The 27994-nt window shown below is 42.6% G+C and overlaps 1 protein-coding gene across 1 annotated transcript in view; it reads right to left on the bottom strand.

Annotated features, from left to right (window-relative positions):
• The window catches only part of OTOP1 (otopetrin 1), a 50195-nt gene extending 22488 nt beyond the window's left edge, over positions 1-27707 (bottom strand). The window contains exons 1-2 of the mRNA XM_068267446.1: positions 27619-27707; positions 25107-25456 (exon numbers count right to left, since the gene is read on the bottom strand). Coding sequence (XP_068123547.1) covers positions 25107-25446 — 340 coding nt within the window. The 5' untranslated portion in view covers positions 25447-25456; positions 27619-27707. The remainder of the gene's footprint in view (positions 1-25106; positions 25457-27618) is intronic.
• Positions 27708-27994: the final 287 nt, after the last annotated feature.

Genomic DNA, 27994 nt, shown 5'->3' with positions numbered 1-27994 from the left:
CATAGTGTGTACCCAGCATAAGAGTTTCTCACAAAACATGACCAAGACATTTTATGGAACCAGCTCCACATCCATGTTCTTTAGAAATTAGAGCTTTAGTAATTTTTGTATGGCTGATATGGCTACCCATAAAATGAAGAATCCTCTCCCAAAATTGTGATGCTAACATTTAAATCTCGACACGATCTAGGCCCTGGATAACTGAAGAATTTGTTGCAACTGCGTCACACCTCCCACAACCTCAGATTAACAAGATCTAAAACTTGACCACCCCCAGAGCCCACCTCAAAACCTTTGAAGCCAAAGCCTTCTGTCATGCTGCCCCTACACTTTGGAACGCTTTAAAAAATCCCAAGCAAGACAGTTCCAACCCTGGAGGCATTTAAATCAAAACTGAAAAGCCAATAATTAAGATAAGCTTATGCGCTTTGGGCCCTACGGGAGAAAAGTGCTTTACAAATGTTTTGTTATGGTTGATATCTATATTTTTATCTACACTGATAAATTGTCTTTACTTTCAATGTTTGTCTTGACTTCATGAGCGTAGTGATGATACATATGGTTTTTGTTAACCAAATGTGTGCACCTATCAGTTTATGATGCGGGTTTTATAAAAACACATAATAGTATAATTTTTACAGTGAGTGAGTTTTCACAGGGTACCATTGACGTAATCCATATTTCACATTATGTCTACATATCATACCTCAATTAAATACCTGGTTTGGGGTGCAAGTTTGGTTTTTTTGTTTGTCTCCCTTTATAGGTGTTCTTGGGTGCTGAGGAGAGGTTAAGTGGTCTGAAACTCCGACATAACATTTAATAAAAATATGTTTTCCTACTTTTTATTACCCAGTTACCATATTTGCTTTTGTGCACAAGTAATATTGCTTGCTTACAAATTAAAAGTTTCCAAAGTATAGTTTATCTGCGTTGAAAGCTGGCATTGCATTTTATTCAAGCTGCTTTTTATTATATCTTAAAATCTTGTAGTGAGCTGTTTTGAACTGTGTGCATGCTTGAAGCAGAGAGAGCTTTGCAGAGACCTCGTTTTCAGTTGTTACACACAATGTAACAACTGAAGAATATAAACAAAAGATACTGTTATCTCCACTTCAGATGGGATCCTAAGCTGAAGGGGCTCTCCATGGCAGGATAAAGTGCTGTGTTTAACTGTTTCAATGCTGTTCTGCGACAATCTGTTTTTTGTTTTTTTTTTGTGATAGTAGTTTTAAAGCTGTAAGGAATCTTTTAGAGCAAAAAAGAAATGCTGAGTTTCAGACCACTTTAACCTAAATATAAGCTTACACCCCCACCAAAGGTATCCTTACTTTGTCGCTGTGGTGGGGCTTGCGTAAACAAGTGAACCTGAGGGCTATGCCGGCGGTAGCCTAGCTACTGGTAGGGTCTCCCTAGCCAGGCAGGTCAAAGGTGATGTTCCAGGCTAAATGGGATACTCTGGTCCTCCAAGTCTGGGGTTTGGGAAATAGACTAACAACCTGTTACTGTAAAAAAAAACGAAAGAAAAATAGCTAATTGTTAAAGTGAACCTCCAGACTAAAAATCTACTCAGAAGCACTGAAAAGGCTTGGTGTTTCATTAAAAGTTTCACAGCACTAGAACTTTGTTTTTCTTACCCAAGCCTTATTTTAAGCTGCATAGAAGCTAAGCTCCGCCCCGTCAAAGAAATCTGCCCAGGCATTTTCCCCTGATGCTGTGCAAAGCATGATGGGATTTCTGATGTTGTTGTCCTCATTGCCTAGCATGCACAGCTGGGAGGGGTGATCAGGACAGAGGGCAGTTGAAACTGTGTCTTATGCTGCTCCCTGTCACCTCCTTTAAACCAAAAAGATGGCTGCCCCCATTAAATCACAAACATTTGCCTGTTCTTTTAAAACAGGGTGGGTAAGAGATTATATTACCTATCTTTTTTAATTAACATAACTAATGTATCTTAATGACAGTATGTTTGTTTAAGTTGAAGTTCCTCTTTAACCTCCTTAGCGGTATGGACGCATTGTTACTTCCATTACCGCCGGAGGTCGCCGCTCAAGCCCCGCTGGGACGATTTGAATAATTTTTTTTAAACACGCAGTAAGCACTTTGCTTGCTGCGTGTCTCACCCGATCGCCGCCGCCCGCCGCCGATCCGCCGCGATGCAGGGCCCCCCCCCAGGCGAGACCCCGTGCGCTGCCTGGCCAATCAGTGCCAGGCAGCGCTATGGGGTGGATCGGATTCCCCTTTGACGTCACGACGTCGAAGCCATCCAAGAGATCCCGTTCTTTGAACGGGATCTCTTGATCTCCGATTGCCTTCGGCGATCGGAGGGGCTGGAGGGATACCGCTGAGCAGCGGCTATCATGAAATTTTTTTTTTTTTTTAAACGTATTTGCTGCCCCCTGGCAGATTTTAATAAACCGCCAGGGAGGTTAAGAAACCTTCAGAGAAGCCTCGGAAATTAAAACTGAGATAGAGATGGATGGGGCAGGAAACTGAGGGAGGCCAAGACTCAAATCGGGCTGTAGTGCCATAGGAGAAGGAGGTACGTTTACAATTCCTGATGCTCCCTTCAATAATTTTTCTTAATATTTATTTACAGATTTGTGATGGCTTCTCAGAACCTTTCTAAGTCCTGTATTCTACATGTTACAAATGATACACTGTGCATGCACAGTGGCTGACGACATGAGTCACCCGACTTACGGAGGGGGACAGTGGAGACATGGCGGAGCATGGAATCATGGTGAGGGAGCAGAATAACTTCAGGGGGCTGGAAGAAGCCCCAGGTAAGTAACTGGTCAATTGTTTTCAGTTAAGTGTCCCCAGGGGAGCCTCTAGGCATAGGCAGTACAGGCCATTGTCTGGAGTGACATTGGTCCTGGGGGCGCCATGTTGTTGGATTAAGTCACGCCCCTGGATTAAGTCACACCACCTGACTAAGCCACTCTCCCATGGGTGTTCTATTACTTGCCTCTGCTGCATCTGTTTAGTGTAAGTTGCAGGCAGCTGCTACTGTGTCCCTCTGTGCCTTGCACTTCCTTTTTCCCCATTTGTGCCTCCTTCTGTCTCCTTGTGCCACCTTCAGTCCCTTGTGCCATGTCTGACCCCCTGTTTGTCCTTCTGTCTCCCTTTATGCCTCATGTCTCCCTTTATGCCTCCTTCTGTCTCCATGTGCCTCCTTCAGCCCCCCTGTGCCACCTATGCCTCCTTATGTCCCCTTGTGCCTTTCTTTGTCCCCCTGTGCCACCTTTGCCCCTTTGTTCCTTCTTCAGTCCCACTCTGCCTCCTTTTGTCCTCATGTGCCTCCTTCTGTTTCCTTTTGTGCCTCATCAGTCCCCATGTGCCACCTCTGTCCCCTGCACCTTCCTCTGTCCCCCCTTCTGTTCCCATTTGTGCCTCCTTCTGTCTCCCTGTGCCTCCTTACATCCCCCTCTGCCTTCTTCTGTCACCCGTGTGCCTCCTTCTGTCCTCCTTTGTGCATCCTTCTGTTCCCCTTTGTGCCCCCTACTTCCTGTGCCTACTTCTGTCCCCCTTTGTGCCTACTTCTGTCCCCCTTTGTGCCTCCTTCTGTCCCCCATTGTGCCTCCTTCTGTCCCCAATTGTGCCTCCTTCAGTCCCCCTGTGTGCCACCTTCAGTCCCCCTGTGTGCCTCCTTCAGTCCCCCTGTGTGCCTCCTTCAGTCCCCCTATGTGCCTCCTTCTGTCTTCTTGTGCCTCCTTGTGTCCCCCTTCCTGTTCCCTTGTGCCTCCTTCTGTCCTCCTTTGTGACTTCTTCTGACCCTCATGCCTCCTTCTGTCCTTATTCAGCCCCCCTGTGCCTCCTTCTGTTCCCCTTTGTGCTTCCTTCTGTCCCCCTTTATGTCTCATAAAAGTGGAGCCCTGCCTATGTGTATTTTCTGGTGAAATGCTGCTGCAATAAGTGTAATTTCTGGTAAAATGCTGCTGCAATAAGTGTAATTTCTGGTGAAATGCTGCACGCATTGTGTTTTTCTGGTGAAATGCTGCCGCAATAAGTGTAATTTCTGATGATACGTTGCCGCAATACATGTATTTACTGGTAAAATGCTGCCACATTACGATTATTTTCTGGTGAAACACTGCAGCATTACAACTTTTTGGGGGGTAAAACGCTGCTATTATTTTCATTGGGGGGGGCACCATGGGGGGTGGGAGGGTTGGAGGCGCCACAGGTTTTCTCGCCTGGAGTGACAAAATGGCTAGAGGTGCCCCTGAGTGTCCCTTTAACTCTTTTAGGCATGGAGTTCACTAGAGCTTCAAAGGTTGCCACTGGAATCCTCTTCAGCTCCTCCATGACGACATCACGAAGCTGGTGGATGTTAGAGATTTTGCACTCGTCCACCATCTGTCTATGGATGTCCCACAGATGCTCAATAGGGTTTAGGTCTGGAAACATGCTTGGTCAGTCAAGCACTCAATACCCTCAGTTTCTTTAGCAATGCAGTGGTCGTTTTGGAGATGTGTTTGGGGTCGTTATCATGTTGGGATATTGCCTTGAAGCCCAGTCTCCGAAAGGAGGGGATCGTACAAGCTGATATTTATGGTTCCCTCAATGAACTGTAGCTCCCCAGCAGCCCCAAAAGATGCTTGACTGTAGGCAAGACAGACTTGACTTTGTACTTCTCGCATGGTTGCCGTCACAAGTTTGACACTATCTGAACAAAATAAGTTTATCTTGGTCTCATCAGACACCAGGACATGGTTCCAGTAATCCATGTCCTTAGTCTGCATGTCTTCGGCAAACTGATTGCAGGCTTTCTTGTGCATCATCTATAGAAAGGACTTCCTTGTGGGATGACAATCATGATGACCATTTTGATGCATGTATGGCGTATGGACTGAGCACCCCTTCAACCTCTGCAGCAAAGCTGCCAGCACTCATATGTCTATTTACTATAGACAACCTCTGGATATGAGGTTGAGCACATGCACGCAGATTCTTTGGTTGACCATGGCAAAGCCTATTCTGAGTGGAACCTGTCCTATTATCCTCTGTTTGGTCGCGGCCACCGTGTGGGCCAGGATGGGTGGGTGTAGGGTGTTGGCAATCATCTTATAGCCTTGGCCATCTTTATGTAAAGCAATAATTCGTTTTAAGATCCTCATAGAGTTCTCAGCCATAAGGTGCTTTGTTGAACTTCCAGTGACCAGTATAAAAGACTGTGAGATAGATAACACCAAATTTAACACACCTGCTCCCCAGTTACACCTGAGACCTTGTAACACTAACAAGTAACATGATCCTGGGGAGGGCAATTGTCTAATTTTGACATTCTTCACTTTTGACGGGACAAGAACTGTACAGTATTATACAAGCTGTACACCAACTACTTTACATTGTATCAATGTAACATATCTTCAGTGTTTTCCCATTTATAATCAAATATTTTGGGCTTGATTCACTAAGACAAATAACATCAAAGTGCGGGAATAATGTCCTTTAAAGTGATTGGACCCGGAGGGCTCAGGGCAGGAAGAGTGGAGCACTCATCATTGCCAATTAGCAGACATAAGTTTGTAGCGCTCTCTATGTTACTCTGATAAGGTGTGTTAACTCTGATAAGGCATGCTATTTGTCTTAGCAAATCAAGCCCTTAATGTTTCTCTCATTTTTGTGATACAATGTATATATTGCTGTGTATAGGTGTGTAACCCCACCTCCTAGTGATGTTTAGCCTAGGCCATGACGTCATGCAGCCTTCTGCCCCAGAGCACTCTGGCAGATCAACTGATGTTCCTGCTCGCTACACGGAGTGGGGAAAAAAAAAATCCCACAGTGATTCACCTTATCAGCGGTGAAGCTGCCGGCATCACTGATCAATTTATATATGTAAATCAGGGTAAGGTAAGAATTTACAATGAGCTAATATTGACTAAATAATTAATAAATAAATATTGTAAAAAGAACAAGCAATTTTATTTATTAAGTTCTATCCAGTATAGTTCCTTTTTAAGAGATTGTTTCAGTAACCTAGTAGATTAGCCATTTACATGCAATGCTCCATTAACCTTAAAATTAACCTGTGTTTAATTTTTGCTATAAAACTTGGTAGCATCAGTAACATGAAGCACCTGGTGGCACATGAATATTTGAATGGTTTGTGCAGTCCTCTTTGAGTCTCTAATTTTTGGGGCATTATTATGAAAATCTTCTTTGTCTCATCCCACACTGTGCTGAATATTTCCACAATCCAATAGTCCAGTGTGAAAATCTCAGCAGATAATAGAGGCACCATAAACTGTAAGTTGACTGTTACAGTACATCTAGTGGCCACAGATGTCATGTAGGTGTGTGGGTATTTTGGCTCATACATGCCACCAGTTGTAGTATTATGTCTCGGAAATAAACGTGGTCAAACAGCTGGTCACATGGTCTAATAAGCTGCTAACCATGTTCCTTGCCAGGTGCCGGATCCTGTTATTGATCCAACTTGACTGACATCCAGCTGGACTTATACTATACTGTAGCTATACCATATTGGTGGAGCAAACCAGGATGCCATGGACTACAACCCCCACACAGTACAAAAAAACTGAAGTCACTGGGTTTACTGGTCCATTTTCTCTTTCGGCTGTTATAATGAAGATTGTGACTCTGCCTTGAGTAAGCCCATAATCTTCTAGCAGTATCTTTTCATAGCAATGATGTAGAGCAGTGCTGTCTAACTTCAAGGTCCGCTTGTGTGTCTAGCACCAGATGTTTCTGCAGAAGGGGGCAGAGCATCAATGTCCTGGTTTCTGGTGGCGAAGCCAAGCACAAACAAAAGGTGGGACTGCCAGAGGAGGGGGCCTGACACAGAAAATAGTCCGGGCAATTAAGTGCGGCCCGGGGGCCACATCCGCCAGTTGGACAGCCAGGATGTAGAGGAGGGCTTAGTCCAGGAAACAATTATCATTATTGATTTATATAGCTCCAGCATCTTCCGTGGCGCTGTACAATAGCATACAGGGTATAACAATACAAAGTATACAATACAACAGTTGATACAAGACAAGAGGGTATAACTGCTAGTGCAGTGAACAAATTAACTACCTATTTTACAAGGAGTGAGAGGTATGTACACCCATTAACCAGCATTGTGAGACAAAAGGGAAGAGAGCCTGGCCAAAAGGCCTTACAGTCTAAACATTTAAGGTATAGGACAGTAGGTAAAGGTAAGCTGTGTATGAGATGGTAGAAATGGTGATTAGTGGGCAGTGTTTTAGATTGGAGAGTATGCTTGCCTGAAGAGGTGAGTTTCAGACTGCGCCTAAAAATAGTAAGTGTGGGTGAGTGGCGGATGTGTTGAGGGAGAGTGTTCCAGAGGAGGGGAGAGGATCGAGAGAAGTCTTGCAAGCAGGAGTGGGGAGAGGTGATCAGGGAAGAAGACAGAAGGATATCGTTAGCAGAGTGGAGATTGCGCGTAGGATGGTATCTGGAAATAAGTTGATTAGTTACATAGTTATTTTGGTTGAAAAAAGACATACGTCCATCGAGTTCAACCAGTAAAAGATAGGAAAGAGCTAACAATGGGGCTTAGTGCACGGTAAGGAGCAGCTTACATGAAAGATAGGACTTATAACAAAGGCTGATTTGTACAGGAGGCACAGTAGACTCCCCCACTGAATTATCTCTGGTATATTCAGGTTACACAAATGTTTGCACATTGGAAGTTGCAGACATTTAGTCATACTTTGAGGCGTTCAGGGTCATTTTAACATAAATAATTCACAGCATAATGAAATTCCCACACATTATACTCTTGCAACACATTTTTCTTAGTAAAGGTCATTTGTAGCATTACATTAGTCACACATGGAAATCTTGTTCTAAAAAATAGGTGGAATATGGCGACTGAAGACAAGAGACAGTAATCAATAGCAGGAAAAAATGCTCAGGTATGAGGAAAATAATTAAGAATATTAACTCTCAAATAACTTAGCATTCAAAAATCTGAACTGGTGCCCAGATTATCGTCATCATTGCTATACCTACCACTGACACTCTCCTTGTCAAACAATAGCTGTATATTTGAGCTAATCAAACCATGGCAACATAACATAGAGATGATATCCTAAATATCATTACTGTAAAAATAAAAAGAAAAACTTGTGCAATAACTGAAACAAAATATATGTTCTAACTTACTGATGCTACAAGTGTCAAAAAAAAACAATAAGAAAAGGAGCAATGACAACTTTTCTTAACTTAACCACTTCCCCACCACAGGCTATTTTCTCCCAGAGCAATTTTCACATTTCACGCTCCTCCCATTCATTCGCCAATACATTTATTACTACTAATCAGACCGAAATGACCTAAACATTTGTGGGGGGGGGTTGCCACAGATTATGCATTATTTAGATTGTACTTTTTGTTAAGAATTATTTTAATTTATATGCATTTTAAAGGGAACAAGAAGAAAAAAAAAAAGAAAAAAATGCATTATTTATTAGTTTTCAGCTATTGTAATTTTTAAATAAAATGTGCTTCTATAGATAAAACACACAAATTTTATTTGCCTATTTGCACCGGTTATTGCAATGTTTAAATTGTGTCCCTAACACAATGTATGTCAACAATATTTTATTTGGAAATAAAGGTGTATATTTTCTATTTTGTGTTTCCGTATACTATTTCAAGAATTACAAGCCCTTATTTGCAAAATGAACAGTAATATACCCGCATAACAGGCATATTACAAAAAGCTGAGTCCCTAAGGTAACTAATGCTGTCATTTTGTTTTTTGGTTTGTTTTTTTTTTACAAGTGTTTTATGGTGGTAACCATGGAGGAGGGGGAAATAATGAGTTAACAAATAATTGGCAATTTATTTATTTATTTTTATTTATTTTAGCTAGTTAGTGTTCAGTGTGCAGTATATTTACACCCTGCAGGACTTCATCTGAAGTCCCAGGGACATAGGTATTAGTTAGATATTAGTCTGCTGCTGTGCATGCTCCCCGGTCACTGCTGTGTGCGCTCCCACACGCGTTTCTGACGCCGCCCAATAGTATGGAGGTAAGTGAATGTGTCTTCCCATTCACAGATCTAAGTGCCGCTGTCAATGATTGCCGGCATCAATGAGATGCCTGTGGTCATTGTAATAAGGAAAGTAACATATACATGCATTACTTCTTCTGTGTACTGTTCAGTACACAAAGGAGTAAATGGAGGAGGACATATACAGTGGGATGCGAAAGTTTGGGCAACCTTGTTAATCGTCATGATTTTCCTGTATAAATCGTTGGTTGTTACGATAAAAAATGTCAGGTAAATATATCATATAGGAGACGCACACAGTGATATTTGAGAAGTGAAATGAAGTTTATTGGATTTACAGAAAGCACGCAATAACTGTTTAAATAAAATAAGGCAGGTGCATACATTTGGGCACTGTTGTCATTTTATTAATTTCAAAACCTTTAAAACTAATTATTGGAATTCAAATTGGCTTGGTAAGCTTAGTGACCCCTGGCCTACATACACAGGTAAATCCATTTATGAGAAAGAGTATTTAAGGGGGTCAATTGTAAGTTAGTTTTCTCTTTTATTTTTCTCTGAAGAGTAGCAACATGGGGGTCTCAAAACAACTCTCAAATGACCTGAAGACAAAGTTAGTTCACCATCATAGTTTAGGGGAAGGATACAGAAAGCTGTCTCAGAGATTTCAGCTGTCTGTTTCCACAGTTAGGAACATATTGGGGAAATGAAAGACCACAGGCTCAGTTCAAGTTAAGGCTCAAAGTGGCAGACCAAGAAAAATCTCGGATAAACAGAAGCGACGAATGGTGAGAACAATCAGAGTCAAACCACAAACCAGCATCAAAGACCTACAACATCATCTTGCTGCAGATGGTGTCACTGTGCATCGTTCAACTATTTAGCGCACTTTACACAAGGAGATGCTGTATGCAAGAGTGATGCAGAGGAAGCCTTTTCTCTGCCCACATCACAAACAGAGCAGCTTGAGGTATGCTAAAGCACATTTGGACAAGTCAGTTTCATAACAAGGGGCATTATGCATGGAGGAAAAACAACACAGGGTTCCAAAAAAAAACACCTGCTACCTACAGTAAAATATGGTGGTGGTTCCATCATGCTGTGGGGCTGTGTGGCCAGTGCAGGGACTGGGAAACTTGTCAAAGTTGAGGGACGCATGGACAGGGGAGGACTGGGACCTTTTGGCCTGGGGAAACACAAACCAGAGGCCGTTATGGCAGCCCCAGCCCAAATGACGTCAAACACGCACTCCATGTCGTATATGCCAGTAGTCACGTGGAGCACCAATGCGGATATACAGGCAACGGGTGCACATAATACATTTTGAGGGACAACGGCCGGTGTTTACGTCGTGTCTATCATTCATGGTTATTGCATGGCGTGATTATCACACCTGACAACCACATTGGCCTGAGATTTCCCAACATCTCAGATTTATACATTCAACCAATTTTCACCCAAAATTTTTATCTGATTCGATAATATCAAAACGGATGGTTGATTGGCTGTCAAGTCGACAGATGTATGGCCACTTTAATTCCCCAAAGCTCATTCCTCCCCCCCCCCCCCCCCCCACACACTTATGTCCTCCCCTTCGCCACCATCTCTACTACTCCCTCAAATATGCTCCTCTTCCACCTTGGATATACCCTCCCCCTTTACCAGACTCATCCTTACTGACCTCCCTCCTGGCACCATGATCCCTGCCTCGTTAATGCTAATTTCCAAAGTTTCAATACCCCTCCTTCCATCCGGTGATCGCCGTACCCCAAATCACACCTCCCTCAGAGTTGCAACGACTCGGAAGGGGACTAGTATTTCACACTGCCAGGGAGTTTAGTGGCAGCAGGAAGAGCCATCATTCGGCTCTCCTGGTGCCCAACTTACCCATAGCATACAAATACTAAGGGCTCAGACACACTATAAGTGCTTTTATGAGCACTTTTTAGCCATTATAACTTTATTTTTAAAAAGGGCTCCCATTGACATTAAAATCATGGTAAAATCATGATCGCGGTAGAATAGCTCAGAAAAGCGCTTATAGTGTGTCTGAGACCTTATGCAGAGAAGGGGAGAAATGTTGAGGAGAGAAAAGCTGAAAGAGAAGGAAGATGATAGTTAAGTGACAAGTCAATATGTTCTGTACAGCACTGTGGAAGATGGCGGCACTATATAAATACTAAATAATAATATCAATATTTTGCTTCACCAGGATTGCAGTTTTATTTAGTTTTCCTGATTTCCTGTATAAGAAGTAGACACAGCCAGCCAGCACTAGGGGAAAAGGGAAACAAAGGTGAATGAAACAAAGGGAAACAAAGGTGAATGAGAGAGGGCTGCAGCACACCAAGAGTGCATCTGAGCGTTTTTCAAATCGACAGTGATTTGAAAAGCGATTGGCTAATGTTTCCCTATGACGGTGTTCTCACAGCAGCGTTGTGATTTTTAAAAAATCGCAAGCATGCTGCATGTAGCAGTTTTTGGAGCAAGTCATTCAAAAATCGCTCTGAAAATCGCTTCACAAAAATCACATTCGCAAATTGCTAGCGATTGCTATTGCGATTTTGGCATGCACTAGCCCAGAGAGAGGAGGAGTGGAGAGAGACTGAGAATAGCTTGAGATAGAGCAGAGCTGTATTGCGGTCTCACATCACACAGAGGATACTTGCCTATAATATGACTCCTGTCCCTGCCAGTCTCTCACACAGAAAGCAGCCCACCTGGAGTCTAGGGACTGTCAAAAACTTTTCAACTTGTTTAACGCTTTATCCACATATGCAGTCATAACAATGGGGAGAGACAAGACAGATGTTTGCCCACGGACCCTCCAGGCAAGCTCTGCATCATGCTGTGTATATTTACCAGCTTGCCTGCCCTCTAATTGCACTTTTATCAGCTAGCCAAGTGTTTCCCATTGCCTTACAACAACAGACCTGAATACACCAGACACTGGACTGGCCCTAAATCACTGAATGAAAGGTGGCCTGGGGGGAGATTGCCCCCATTACACCTGGCCAGACTGCCCCTGCGCATGGATTTCACTCAGTATCAGCAGATTCTGGAGACCAATTTTCAGGAAACCGTAACAAAGCTGAAGCTGCGCCAAGGCTGGATCTTTCAACAAGACAACGACCCTAAACACTGCTCAAAATTCACTAAGGTATTCATGCAGAGGAACAAGTACAACATTCTGGAATGGCCATCTCGGTCCCCAGACCTGAATATAATTGAAAATCTGTGGTGTGAGTTAAAGAGAGCTGTCCATGCTCGGAAGCCATCAAACCTGAATGAACTAGAGATGTTTTGTACGGAGGAATGGTCCAAAATACCTTCAACCAGAATCCAGACTCTTATTGGAACCTACAGGAAGTGTTTAGAGGCAGTCATTTCTGCAAAAGGAGGATCCACTAAATATTGATTTCATTTCTTTTTTGTGGTGCCCAAGTGTATGCACCTTTTGTTTAAACAATTATTGCACACTTTCTGTAAATCCAATAAACATCATTTCACTTCTCAAATATCACTGTGTGTGTCTCCTATATGATATATTTAGCTGAATTTTTTTTTGTAACAACCAATGATTTATACAGGAAAATCATGATGATTAACAAGGTTGCCCAAACTTTTGCATCCCACTGTAGTGGTCAAAAAGTAACTTACACCCTAACACACTACATTATACACTAATACATGTATTTCACATTAAAATTAACCCCTTACCTTCACCACTCTCCTATAGTTACCAATATAAAATATTTACATAAATTACAAAAATGGCATTAAAAAAATACATAAACAGTTACCTTAGGGGGTGAACTTTTTCATGTTGTGAGGATATATTACTGTTATTTTTGTAAATATGGGCTTGTAATTAGTGATGGGTGCAAATTGGAATAAATACACCTTTTTTATGAATAAAATATTGTTACTATATATTGTGCTAAGAAAAGATTTTAAAGGTTGTAATAACATGGACAAATGGGCAAATAAAATGTGTCGGTTGTATTCACAGTAGAACATTTTATTTTAAAACTATAATGGCTAAAAATTGGGACATAATGAATTGTTTGCATTTTTTTATATTATTCACATTAAAATGCATTTAGAATAAAATAATTCTTAGCAAAATGTACCACCCAAAGAAAGCCTCATTGGTGTAAAAAAAACAAGATATAGATCATTTCATTGTGATAAGTAGTGATAAAGCTATAAGCGAATGAAAGGGAGGAGCACTGAAAAGTGAAAATTGTTCTGGTCCTTCAAGTGATACTTACGCCTATGAAAAAAAAAAGTTTTACTCACCTGGGGCTTCTACCAGCCCCCTGCAGCTCGCAGTCACTGGATCCTCCTGTCCCCTGACACCAGCTACTTTCGATTTTGCAGGCCTAGCCACGCGTCTTCTTCTAAGCGTTCCTGTCCACAATAGCGCTATTGTGGATGGGAACGCGTAGAAGGCTTCGCGTAACCAGGCTTGTCAGGCCTGTCGACAAAGTAAAAGTACCTGACGACGAGGGACAGGAGGATCTGATCGAGACAGCAAGGGCACGGGACAGCTGCAAGGGGCTGGTTTGAAGCCCCAGGTGAGAATAACTTATTTTTTTTCATAGGCTTAAGTGTCTCTTTAAGGGGATAAAACCCTTAGTGGTTAACTAGTTAATGTAATAAAGAGTCTTTTTATGTTTTGTACTCTAGATGTCGCCACATTTTATTCCTGTGTACTGATTAGTACACAGGAAGTAATGTGTATGCGCTTTTGTTTACTTTCATTTTGTGAATGACCACCGGCATCTCACTGATGCCGTTGATGATCACTGTGGGTATTTTGATCAGCTTTGGGAACACGTGTTCCCATTCACCTATCACTTCTTTGCCGCAGGTAGTCGACATGAGCAAGTAGAACGATACCGGTTAAGCACGAATGATGAATGACATCATCTTACTTATTTTTACTTCCATTACAAGGAGAAATTATTCATGAGATAAGTCAGATAAGTGGGTTGACCCACAAAACTTTTTTTTACAATTAATCTTGCTGTTTCTGTCTTAACTCATGATTTATACATCCTTATCTGACTTAACTCATGATTTATCTTTCCTAGGGCACCTATACAGTTAACTTTTCTACTGAGTTTCCTCTAGGAGGTAATTTTTAATTTTCTTTACAAAGTAGCTTTTCAGCACTTTGCAACTAAACATGAATCAAATAGTAGGTAAAAAATAAAAATAACATGTATTTTTTGCCTGCTGTTTCTTAAAATGTATTGGCCCTAAGTTTTCTCCAATGAGATCATTTTTCATGTTTTGTTTAAAATAACTTGTCAGTACTCTGCAATTCAAAAAATACCAAAAAAATAGGTAAAAACTACTGCCAAAATTATGCTAACAATTTTCTTGCTTGCTGATGGCTCAAAAGGCATTCTTTTGATAAGGCCCATATGCAATTAACTTTTTCTCCTGAGTTTTCTCCTTTGTGATATTTTAAAACTTGTCAATAAAATGCCTTTTAAGCCACCAGTAGGCAAGAAAGTACTTAAAATAATTTGCAATTCACTTTTTCTCCTGAGTTTTCTCCTGGGAGAGGATTTTTCATTTTCCATCTAAAAACACTTTTCAGCACTTCAGTACCAAAAAGTAGATGAAAAAGTACTATCAAAATTATTTTGAGTAATTTTTGTCTGCTTGCTGGTGGTTTGAAATGCATTTTATTGAAGTGATTGAAAATACCACCTAGGAGAAACTTTAAGAGAAAAAGTGAATTGCATATGGGCCACTGTATTGTTAAGATGTGAACATTTCTCCTAGGAGGAAACTCAAGAAAGCAGTTAATTGAATAGGGGCATTGGCCCTTGGTCCTGGGAGTTTAATCATGGGTATTAGTTTTACATATTGTCAATATAATGCCTTTTAAAACACCAGAAAGCAAAAAAAATACAGTACATAACAATTTTGCGAGTACCTTTTCACCTACTTTTTGATACTTTTTCCATTACAAGAGCCTCAATTCACTAAGATCATGCTGGAGATAATAAGGCAAGAGAAAACGTACCTCCACACATCGATCTTGCCTTATTAAGGTATAGAGATAAGTTTTCACAGTGCAAGAGTTATCTTATCATTTCAATCCTTAAATTACTTCCTCTGTAGTTATTTTCACTAGAGATGGCCCGAACCTCTGATTTTCGGTTCGCAAACCGGTTCGCGAACTTCTGCAAAAAGTTCGGTTCTCAGGAACTTTTGCGAACCGCAATAGAAATGGGGAGGCGAACTTTGAAAACTAGAAACATTTATACTGGCCACAAAAGTGATGGAAAAGATGTTTCAAGCTGTCTAACACCTGAGTTTTTTGTGACTACAAGAAGGAAAAAACAAAATTCAAAAAGACCTTATAGTTTTTGAAAAAATTGATTTTAAAGATCTCCTTCTGACCGTGGGAAAATTAAATGCCCGCCGACTTTAGCGGTTAATAGCAAAGCCCCTTTGAAAGCTAGAAACAGCAAAATTGCTGGGAATGTTAAGTAGAACAGTGAGAACAAGAGGAAAACAAATTTCAAAAAGACCTTATAGTTTTTGAGAAAATCGATTTTAAAGTTTCAATGTAAACTCTCCTTCTGACCGTGGGAAAATAAACCCCCGCCGACTTTAGCGGTTAATAGCAAAGCCCCTTTAAAAGCTAGAGACACCAAAATTGCTGGGAATGTTATGTGGAATAGTAGGAACAAGAGGAAATTTTTTTTTCAAAAAGACCTTATACTTTTTGAGAAAATCAATTTTAAAGTTTCAAAGAAAAAAGAGTTGATTCATTAAAAAAAGAACCGATTCATTAAAAAGAACCGGATGATTCATGAACCGTTAGTATAGCTTAGAATGCGTCCTGAGCAGGACGTATAGCTTCCGGCTCCCGCTGTCTCTCCCCACCTGCCTTCACCTGTCACCCTAACCTAGGCTGGCACCTGGTGCAGTGAGGGTGACAGGTGAAGGCAGGTGGGGAGAGACAGCGGGAGCCGGCAGCTATGCGTCCCAAAGGACGCATTCTCTGCTATGTGGCGGCGTCGGAGATCTTCAATCAACTTAATTGAAGATCGCAAGATAAGAGGATACTGTATTCCTTGTATCGTTTACCGAGGATATTGGCGTGGGAATTTTTTTTAAAGGTACAGGTAAGTATTTATGGTTAATTTAGAATAATAAAATACTTTTCTCGTGGTTGTGTTTTTATTTGATTTAACCCTTTGTGGAAATGGGTAAGGGGTACTTTGTACCCCTATACTCATTTCTCCTCGGAGGGGGGTGGGCATCTGGCGTCCCCTTCTTAAAGGGGACTCCCAGATGCAACATGGATTGGACAAGGGCTCCGGGGGGGAGGGGAAGGCTTGGCTGCCCCTCCCCCCATACCATGGACCATGTGGGCTGATATAGCTCAGGGTGCGAAGCCCCAGTCGGCCACGGCTCCGCATTCTGGCTATCCCAGCCTGCATGGGGGACAAGGGGTTACAGAGGCTTGGGAGGGGGGACCCCACGTCATTTTTTTTAGATTCCCCACACTCAGCACATAAAAATAATAACAATAGGACTTCCGAGGCCATGGCTCCTGCAGTAATACCGGCCCCGGTCGGGTCCCGACCCCTCCAAACGGGTTGGGTTCTCATTCCCCCTACCCCCTCAATATGGCCGCCACAGATTGCCGCGGCTACGCAGTCCGTATAGAGGCGACTATGGCTGCGCAGCTCTAGGGCCTCCTCCTGCCGCATCATCAATATGCGTGCATACATCGGACGCATCGGGAGGAGGTCCTAGAGCTGCGCAGCCACAATCGCAATCTGTGGCGGCCATCTTGAGAGGGGAATGAGAACCCCACCCGTTCGGAGGGGTCGGGACCCGACCGGGGCCGGTATTACTGCGGGAGCCATGGCGGAATGAACGAGAGGGCGCGTATGGCGTCCTCCATGGATCTGGATTATGAAAAGGTATTTAACTTTTTTCCCATTTGTGGCCTTGGAAGTCCTTTAAATATTGTTTCCTGCTATATTTTTAACATATCCTGCAAATTTGGTGTTGCTAGGATGTAAGGGGCCTTTGCGATTAACTGCTAAAGTCGGTGGGTGATAACCAACCAGAGTTAGAGGGGTGCAAAAGTGCTGAATTCTGCTATTGGCTTTTATTGGGCTCCCTATTTCACTTTAAAAAATCCCAAATCTTTTCAAAGGACGATGGCTCAGCAGTGGCACATTTTCTAGCATTGCAGGGACTCTTAGGGGGATCATGACTGGTGAGTTTCGGGCCCCTAGGCCAAAGAGGTCATAGCCTAGGGTTACAAAAACCTGTTCATTTTGGTAATGTTAATGGTGGCGATTCTGACGAACATAAATAGCAGCCATGGCCATTAGCAAAGTCTGAATCTCCCGACATTTCCCACGGAGGTAGAAGGCATATTGTGGTACTTGCACTCCAATGTTGCACCCCTGTAACTCTGGTTTGCAGAGATGTAGGGAACCCAACATTGGAGTGCAAGTACAACAATATGCCTTCTACCTGCATGAGACATGTTGTGAGATTCAGACTTTGCTAACGGCCATGGCTGCGATTTATGTTCGTCAGAATCGCCACCTGTGAGAAAACGCGGAAAAGCTGCTGCGTGTACTCAGAACAAGGCGGCTGATTCCGCGTTCAACGCGGCGGTTTGCACGCATAGGCCTACATCCACTGGTATGGCTGAACGCGGAGAAACCGCCGCATGCTCTGATAGCGGTGCGGCCGGTTCCGCGTCCAGTGCAGCGGGTGCTTTACAACACGTCTGGTGTGGCTGGGACTGATAGTCCACACAGGTTCAGAAGGATGCGCGTGCGCGCTGAGAGGCAGAGCTTTTATGACAGCCAGAAGGGAGTCAGCTGACGAAGCCGGTCAGCTGACGATTCAACCAGTTCCCATTGGTCCAGCACTTAGGGGAGGCGCTGGAGAGCGCTTTACTATATATACTGGGTGCTGGTCATTCTCTGGTTGTCTGCCATTGCGATCACTACATGGAAGCACTCAAACCTATTGTCAGATACTGTGTTACCATTCTGTTATACTTCAGACTAGTTCCAGGGTGTTGATGATCAAGGACCTCACACCCAAGATTAGGAATCTGTGTTACCATTCTGTTATACTTCAGACTAGTTCCAGGGTGTTGATGATCAAGGACCTCACACCCAAGATTAGGAATCTGTGTTACCATTCTGTTATACTTCAGACTAGTTCCAGGGTGTTGATGATCAAGGACCTCACACCCAAGATTAGGAATCTGAGTTACCATTCAGTTATATACCAGACTAGTTCCAGGGTGTTGATGATCACGGAGCTCACACCCAAGATTAGGCATTGTTTATTATCTGTTATGACTTTCTGCTTTCCTGACTACTCTTCTGATCACTGATTCGGTACTTCGCTATATCTGATTCTCTGTTGCCAAACCCTGCGTTCCTTAGGATTACCGAACCAGCTTTCTGTCTGTGTACTTTATCTGTCTGTGTGTTGCCGACCTGGCTTGCCCGACCTCAAGAACTATCTCCCAGTTAGGAGATAGTTCACAGATCAGTTAGTGACACCTTCCTTGGTGTCACTCACGCTCTGGCCCTTCCTACCCCCAGCCTGACTCCTCCCTTCAGGAGAGTCTCTGGCTACTGGAAGGAACTTGTTCTCTTGTGCAGTATTCCTTACTGCTTTTGTACCTGTATTCCAGGTATTGTCCTCAAAGTATTACTGTTGCACCCAAACACTCATACCTCAGGTGTCCAGAGGTTAGTGATATATCTGATTATCGGTGATACTGCAGATCATCAATAATCAGGTTTATATCTGTATTTTTGGTGATACTGCAGATCGCCAATAATCAGATCCTCTCTGTTACACCGATCGTTACACCACCATTAACATTGCCAAAATGAACAGGTTTTCGTGACCCTAGGCTATGACCTCTTTGGCCTAGGGGCCCGAAACTCACCAGTCATGATCCCCCTAAGAGTCCCTACAATGCTAGAAAATGTGTCACTGCTGAGCCATCGCCCTTTGAAAAAATGTGAGATTTTGGAAAGCGAAATAGGAGGCCCAATGAAAGCCTATGGGGGAATTTAGCACTTTTGCACCTCCGTAACTCTGGTTTGCAGAGATGTAGGGAACTCAACATTGGAGTGCAAGTACAACAATATGCCTTCTACCTGCATGATACATGTCGTGAGATTCAGACTTTGCTAACGGCCATGGCTGCGATTTATGTTCGTCAGAATCGCCACCATTAACATTGCCAAAATGAACAGGTTTTCGTGACCCTAGGCTATGACCTCTTTGGCCTAGGGGCCCGAAACTCACCAGTCATGATCCCCCTAAGAGTCTCTACAATAGCAAAGGCCCCTTACATACTAGCAACACCAAATTTGCAGGATATGTTCAAAAGAAAGCAGGAAACAATATTTAAAGGACTTCCGAGGCCAAATGGGAAAAAAGTGAACTACCTTTTCATAATCCAGATCCATGGAGGACGCCATCCGTGCCCTCCCGCTCATTCCGCCATGGCTCCCGAAGTAATACCAGCCCCGGTCGGCTCCCGACCCCTCCGAACGGGTGGGGTTCTCATTCTCCCCTCAATATGGCCGCCACAGATTGCCGCGGCTGTGCAGTCTGCATAGACGCGATTGCGGCTGTGCAGCTCTAGGACCCCCTCCCGAGGCATCCGATGTATGCACGCATATTGATGACGCGGCGGGAGGAGGCCCTAGAGCTGCGCAGCCGTAATCACGTCTATGTGGACTGCGCAGCCGCGGCAATCTGTGGCGGCCATATTGAGGGGGGAATGAGAACCCAACCCGTTCGGAGGGGTCGGGACCCGACCGGGGCCAGTATTACTGCGGGAGCCATGGCGGAATGAAGGGGAGGACGCGGATGGCGTCCTCCATGGATCTGGATTATGAAAAGGTATTTAACTTTTTTCACATTTGTGGCCTCGGAAGTCCTTTAAAAAATATTTATTTACTTTTTTATTATTTTTATGTGCTGAGTGTGGGAAATCTGAAAGTAATGGCGTGGGGTCCCCCCTCGCGAGCCTCTGCAACCCCTTGTCCCCCGTCCAGGCTAGGATAGCCAGAATGCGGAGCCCCGGCCGACTGGGGCTTCGCACCCTGAGCTATACCAGCCCGCATGGTCCATGGTATGGGGGTGGGGCTCCGGGGGGAGGGGCGACCAAGCTCATGGTGGCATTTGGGAGTCCCCTTTAACCCCCTTGCCGGTCCAATTATTTCAGCAAGGGGGCGGCGCAGCACTTTTAATTTTTTTTTTTTAATTCATGTAGCTAGCCTAGTGCTAGCTACATGATAGCCGCTGACAAGCGGCATCCCCCTACCTATCTCGATCGCCGCCGGTGCTCTCTGCAAGCAGGAAATCCTGTTCAGAATGGGATTTCCTGCTGGGCTTCCCCCGTCACCGACGTCATGGACATCGGGATGTCAGAGGTAATCCCTATCTACCTTTCAGCGCTGCCTGGCACTGATTGGCCAGGCTGCACAAGGGGTCTGGAGGCCGGGGCGGCACGGCGCAGCGGGTAGCGGCGAATCGGCGGCGATCGAGACATGCACGCAGCTAGCAAAGTGCTAGCTGCGTGCAATAAGAAAAAATTTTGCAAATCGGCCCAGCAGGGCCTGATAAATCCTCCTGCGCAGGTTACCCCGAGCTGAGCTCAGGATAACCGGCAAGGAGGTTAAGAAGGGGACCCCAGATGCCCCCCCCCCAGGAGAAATGAGAATAGGGGTACCCCTTACCCATTTCCACAAAGCGTTAAATAAAAAAAACCTCAACCACAAGAAAAGTTTTTATTATTCTAAATTAACCATAAATGGCCGCCGGAGCTGGGCGCGGCTGCGCAGTCCGCATAGCCGCGAGTGCAGCTGCGCAGCTCTAGGGCCAACCCCCCGATCCACGTTTCCTGTAGCGTGGATCGGGGGGTTGTCCCTAGAGCTGCGCAGCCGCACTCGCAGCCAGCTCCGGCGGCCATCTTTGTGCAGGCAGGAGAGCCGACCCGTGCTTTGCGGTCGGGAGCCGTTCGGGGGGCTATTGAGCGGCTGGGACCCGGTGGAACGGCACGGAGGGCGCGGACGGCGTCCTCTGTGTCTTCCAAACTGATGCAGGTATCTAACTTTTTTTTTTCTTCTAAATTTGGCCTCGGAAGTCCTTTAATGAATCGACTCTATTTTCTTTGAAAATTTAAAATCGATTTTCTCAAAAAGTATAAGGTCTTTTTTTTAAAAAATGTTTCCTCTTGTGGTCACTGCCCTCCTCTACATACCCTGCAAATGTGGTGTTTTTACTATGTAAGGGGACTTTTCTATTAACCGCTAAAGTCGGCGGGCATTAAAGTCTATGGGCGAACCAAACTTTTTTTGAAAAAAAGCTCCTGGTTCACTGCTAACGCGAACCACCGAAGTTCACCGGCGAACCGTTTGGGCCATCTCTAATTTTCACATGCAGTTAATTAGCAGCCTGTCTTTAACTTTAGAATTCTTTAGTTTATTTTAAGGATTGAAGAGTTAACTTTAGAGATCTCTCCTTAACTTAACCATTTCAGCCGCCCAGACGTGATCCTCACGTCCAGGCGGCTGCTCTGCTGCGGTGCCGCGCTACAGCGTGCTTCCATGTGCACCCCCGTGCTGTCCCCTGGTAGCCCTGGGATCAGTGAATGGGAACATGGTTCTCGATCACCGATTTATGTCCTCAGCAGAAAAACCGAAGCTCTCTTACTAGAGGCTTCAGTCTTTCTGCAAAAAAAAGTTTCCACGTCCTCCTTGTGTTTCCGGTGATCGAGACGCACAAGGAGAAAAAAATAAACTCAAGGTGGCCATCTTGAGGCCAAATAGTAAAGCTACATCTACATACAATTTACATTAAATGTTACACATATAATAACATTAAAAATTAACTGTTTATTTCCCACACCAAAATATTCACCAAATAAAATTTTTAATGGAAAAAAAAAATTACAATAAAAAAAAACATAAATAGTTAACTAAAGGTCTGAACTTTTTAAATATTCATGTGAAGGGGGTATACTACGAACATTTTTTAAGTTATAAGCTTGTAAATAGTGATGGATGCAAAATGGAAAAAATGCACCTTTATTTCCAAATAAAATATTGGCGCCATACATTGTGATAGGGACAAAATTTAAATGGTGTCATAACCGAGACAAACGGGCAAATAAAATACATAGGTTTTAATTATGGTAGCTTGGATTATTTTATTTTAAAGCTATAATGGAAGAAAACTGAGAAATAATGAATTTTTTCAATTTTTTTCTTATTAATCCTTTTAAAATGCATTTATAAAAAAATAATTCTTAGCAAAATGTACCACCCAAAGAAAGCCTAATAAAGATATAGATCAATAAATTGTGTTAAGTAGTGATAAAGTTATTAGCGAATGAATGGGAGGTGAAAATTGCTCTGATGCATAAGGTGAAAAATCCCCGCGGGCTGAAATGGTTAAAGACAGAAGAGTTAACTTTAGGTTTGCCTGAGGTAAAATGTTTCCTGAATACTACACGCCTTATCACCATGGTGATAACTAAAAACTGAGTAGAAAAAGCGATTTGCATAGGGACCATTGGCCTATATGCAATTAACTTTTTCTCCCGAGTTTTCTCCTAGGAGATAATTATTATTCTTCTCCTAGGGGATAAATTATTTTTAGATAAGATAAAAATGTATTTTCTGGAAGGAATCTCAGGAGAAAAGTGAATTTAATAATTGCCCTTATGTGTTTATTCTATAAATTAGCAAGAAGTTTTGAGTCAGGATGATACCATTTATAGGCTAACTTAACAGAATAAGAGTAAGGCAATAAATGGTATCATCCTTACTCAAAACTTCTTGCTTTTAAAAATGGCTAACATGGTACAACACTTAACTGCTACTTTTATAAATTAGCCCTTCTTATATTTGAGGTGAAAAATAAACAAGGTGAGATAATTCAACAATAATTGAAAACATAGGACCCTATTCAATTAACATTCCTCATAAATGTTGTCCTAGGAGATAACTTCCTATCTTATCTAAAAAATTACTTTTCAGCATCTAAGAAATTAAAAATGACTAAGAAGTAGGTGAAGAAGTAAACTTATTTAGACTATTTTCTTGCTTGCTGTGGACTTAACTCTCTCCAATCTATTTATCCAATCACCCCCAGTAGTTAATTTTTTCCTCACTAGAGAAAGGAGGTGACCCAGCATCTATGGTAGGGCCAGTGCCAGCTTGCACACCGTAGCTCCGCCCCCTTGCATAAGCACCATTGTAATTTTGTACTGCTGGGTGGTGCTGGAGAGAATCAAAGTGTCACAATTTATTTAACTAGATCTGGCAGTGGTGCCCCAGTAATCAGCCCAAATGCGCCAACGTAATATATGTATTATGTGGCGCTGCGGCCGGGTATAGGCGGCTGGCAGAACTCAGAGTTGAGACACAGTCCAATACTTTCATCTGAAGAGAACAATGCTGTTTCAGATTTTATCTAGCAACAGCGCCATCTAGCAGCAGACAGTTTTTCTATGTAGGACTAAATCTGACATTGGACCGAAAGAGGAAAAGGCCAATGTCGCATATAGTCTGACATAGGATTGAAAAGGGTTAAAATCTACTCTATTGATACATTGTAAGAACATTTCCTGCGAGAAAACTCTGGAAAAAGTTGATTGAATAAGGACCAAAAGCTTTGTGAATCAAACTCTGGGAAAGTTAAATCATAAGTTACCACCGGTAAGCCAAATACATGGAGATAATCCATCAGATACATTTTGTGAAACAACCACTATGGCCTCAATTCACTAAAGGCAGTCATTTTGTTTGGTAAAATACCATATTCGGTATTTTACACTTTTTTACAAATTCACTAAAGATTTTCCGCATGAGGTAGAAGTTCAGTAATTTATCGAACAAACATGCCTCAATTCACTAAGCCGTGTAGCAGGTCAGTGCTGAGGCAAGAAGCTTTGTGTATGGCTCTGGATTTTCTGTCCAGTGCATCCCCATCATACCTTTAGATGTGCTGCAGCCACCAGCGAGAGATCTACTGTATGCCAGAATATTGATTTTCACATCTAAAGGGATGCAGAAAAGTCTCATAAAACATCTCCTTCCTCTGCTCTGTTACAGTGAAGTCCCGCCTTCCACCATGTCGGATCAAATCAGGATGAGAAGCAGGGCTGTGTGGCTTTCCCTATTGGCTGCCTGGCTCTCTCTTTTGACTGTCTGTCAAAGTTACAGCACAGAGAGAGCATGGAGACAGTGAGTTATTGGCTGGAAAGTGCTGGAGAAAAATATCACTGTTACCTGATTTACCGAATGCATAAATCTATGTGAACTGCAATTTCTTGACATTTCACAAGTCAGTGATTTTTATTTTCTGTGCAAAAATAGGTCTAGTGAACTGGAATTTGGGAAGGTGACCAGTAAAATCAGCTGTTTTTAGCATTATCGATTGCGGTAATGCTTAGTGAATTGAGGCAAATGTGTAATTTAACATGTAGATATTCGTGGAATCTATTGCAAGAGTGAGTAAAAATATTGTTTACTGTTTCCGGCTGTGACCCATTCCCGTGCATGTCATGGTTGATGCTCCAAATCTTATTCAGCTATGAAATTGTCTGAGCAGAAGATCCGGTTTTAGATTTATAAAAGTTATAGTAAAGTGCCACCTCATACATTCCCCTATATACATAAGTGCAACGAATCAGCCTCTTGAATCATAAACTGACCCCCTTCAAATCCTATATGGGATTGGGGGTTGTCAACTTTGTATTTCTACAGGCTGATTGGTTTATATTTATGCATATGGGGAAAGGGTGAGTGGGAATGAGGCAGTAGATACTGCTACTGCTTTTTATTTTGGAGAGAATAACAAAAAATTACAAAAAGTTTTAAAACATGCACAATTCATTTTATTTTCCTGTGGCCAATGAATCGTCATCATCTTATTGTCGTGTGTTGTCAACAAACATTAGAACTGTCATCACATTTCTAGAAGGTACCCTAAGAAGCCACACGTGGAGATTAGGAACGTTGAATCGATAAGTTAGGCACATCACTCACTTACATCGTAGCCACCTGGCTCCAGCATCCGTATCTTTTTCTATAATCGTCCTTCTCTGGTTGTAACTCCCGAATATGTACCAGAGCATCCACATCAACTGGATGAGCATCAGTGTGATCAGGTAGGAGAGTAGATCTCTGTCTGTTATCCCAACAGCATGGATCGCCCATGCAAACATCAGCAAGAGTCCAGCCAAGAAGATATTGAAGCCATACTGGCTGCTGAGGATCTCTGCGTTCTTCTGAGGATAGTTGCGAATCAAATTAAGGTGTAGTTTCTTTCCTTCTGGCTTCTGCGCTGAGTCCGGGGGAGTCAAAGTGTCTAATGGGTTCTCTTCGGCCATCTTTTCATTTCTGGCAGGCAAAGAATTAAGACTGTCATAGAAACTAGGAAAGCCTGTTTAGACAAAAACTCTAATATTTCCTAACGTTCAAGTGTCAGTCAGACCAGATTGGTTGTATCAGTTAATGGCGGATTCTGAAAAATGTAATCATCCACAAGTTTCCTAATACTCTTGGGAACTCTAGAAAATCCTAGCCTTGCAAGCAATTGCCACCATGCACCCCTCAAACTCTTACTTATCAATATAAATAAATGAAAAAACAGCAGGAGTGCTTGGATTGGGAAACCTTTACTTTTTGATGTTTATTTGACACTGACACCTTCCTCGATTACAGGGTATAAGTCTACCTTACTGTCCCACAGAGTTGCTCACCATTTAATCCCTACTGTAGTCATATGTCCATCATAGTCTATGGTCAGTTTATGGGAGAAGCCAATTAACCCATCCATAGGCTTTTAGTATGGGAGAGGAAGCATGCTTAAATACGGGGAGGACATACAAACTCCATGAAAATAGTGCCCTAGCCCAGATTCATAACTGGGTCCCAGCACTGCAGCTGTACACCCCCATGCCACCTTACCAGTGGGCTAATCTGGAAAGTACAGAGATCTTATTGTTAGCAGTGTGTGAATCAATCTTCCAGTAACCCAAATCCAATACATTCATTTTGCGTGTAAATGATAGATTAGAGCTTCATTCATTGGATGGAGGTAGAAAGATACCCTTATTCAATTCACTTTATCTAATATATTTAAGTTTTCTCTTAGGTGATATTTTCACCCCTTATCAATAAAGTGCCTTTTAAGCCACCAGCAAGCAAGACAATGCTGAGATCAATTTTGACAGTACTTTTTCACCTACTTGTGGTACTTTTTCAATTAAAGAGTACTGAAAAATGATTTTAAACAGAAGATGAAAAAAATATCTCCTAGGAGAAAACTCAGGAGGCAAAGGCCCATCTGCAATTCACTTTTTCTCCTGAGTTTTCTCCTAGGAGATAATGTTTCATCTTCGATTTATAATAACTTTTTAGCACTTTGCAATGGAAAAAGGACCAAAAAGTAGGTGAAAAAAAGTGCTATCAACATTATTTTTAGTGTTTGCTTGCTGGTGGTTTTAAAGGCATTTTATTGACAATTTTGACATGAACCTGTGCTTATTACAAGCATCCAGTGTTCCAGGGAAGTTTCTATCATTTCTGCTCCATCACTCCTAACACCCCCCCTCCCCCCCCCCCTCCCCATCAATTCACTGCTAATCAGTGTGCACCCTCTTAAAGGGAACCTGAAATAAGAGGGATATGGAGGCTGACATTTCTTTTTTTCATTTTAAAATAATACTATTTACCTGGCTGTCTTGCTGATCATCAGCCTCTAATACTTTTAGACATAGACCCTGAACAAGCATGCAGCAGATCAGATATTCCTGACAAAAGTCTGACAAGATTAGCCACATGCTTGTTTCAGGTATGTGGTTCAGACACTACTGATGCTAAAATGGTCAGCAGGACTGCCAGGCAATGTGCGTTGTCTAAAAAGAGATAAATATACACAGGTATGTGGTTTAGACACTACTGATGCCAAAATGATCAGCAGGGTGCGTTGTCTAAAAATATATAAATATGGCAGCCTCCATATCCCTCCATATCCCTCTTAGTTCAAGCTCACATCTGAATATAAGGTGAATCTACTCTACCAAACAGATCTTTCTCGGCATTTAAAAGTTTTACTATATTTTATCTTTGGTAAAATGCCTATTCACTATAGGAAGTATATAAAAAGACTAAAAATAATCAGAATTAGTTGGGCACTGATTATTAACACAAAACAGAACGTATGTAATCAACAACTTATAACCTAATCAAATTGTTAATAAAAGCATTCAAGGAGAAGGTTGGACTGATTTACCCACAAAAAGACAGAAAACAGTTCATTCTGCATTCCAACAAAACGGACACGACTGCATTTAAGTAGTTGTGAAATACACTGGCTATCTAAGCATGACAAATATTGCAGGATGTGTAATTTAGCCTGTTAGCTATTGCTTTCATGTTGCTAGCTCACGTGTGCTGCTTTTTAGACTTCATTACATGTTAAAGTATATTCAGTTGTATTAACCTCATAGAGTCACAGATGTGTAGGAAAATATAAAAAAGTAGATATTTAATCTTACCACATCTATTAGTTGCACAACAGTGACTGATCTCAATGCAGCAGAAATCTCCAGGAATGAGTGTAATTTTCTCAGATGGGATATTTTGTCCTGGCTCAGGCTTTGATCCTTCTTATAGGGATGGTTTTGCAATAGACGTCAGAGGAATCCAGCCTGCAGGTGGGTAGTGTTTCAGCTGTAGCACCTCAGTTCGGTATAGACAGCGCAGGTAGTCTGTCTCTTGCTCTCTGTCACTCCCTGCTCTAGTGCTGGACCTCACAGAAGGGCAGGCTGCTCTGTACAGAGCTCTCCGCTGTCACACTGAGCATAGATGGGGCAGCATATCAGGTACCTGAGACATTAAAAGAAGCATGTTGGCCTGGACCTGCCACATGCA

Source organism: Hyperolius riggenbachi, chromosome 1, assembly GCF_040937935.1.
Source record: "Hyperolius riggenbachi isolate aHypRig1 chromosome 1, aHypRig1.pri, whole genome shotgun sequence".
NCBI classification, from domain to species: Eukaryota; Metazoa; Chordata; class Amphibia; order Anura; family Hyperoliidae; genus Hyperolius; species Hyperolius riggenbachi.
This window is presented reverse-complemented; position numbering and strand designations above follow the sequence as displayed.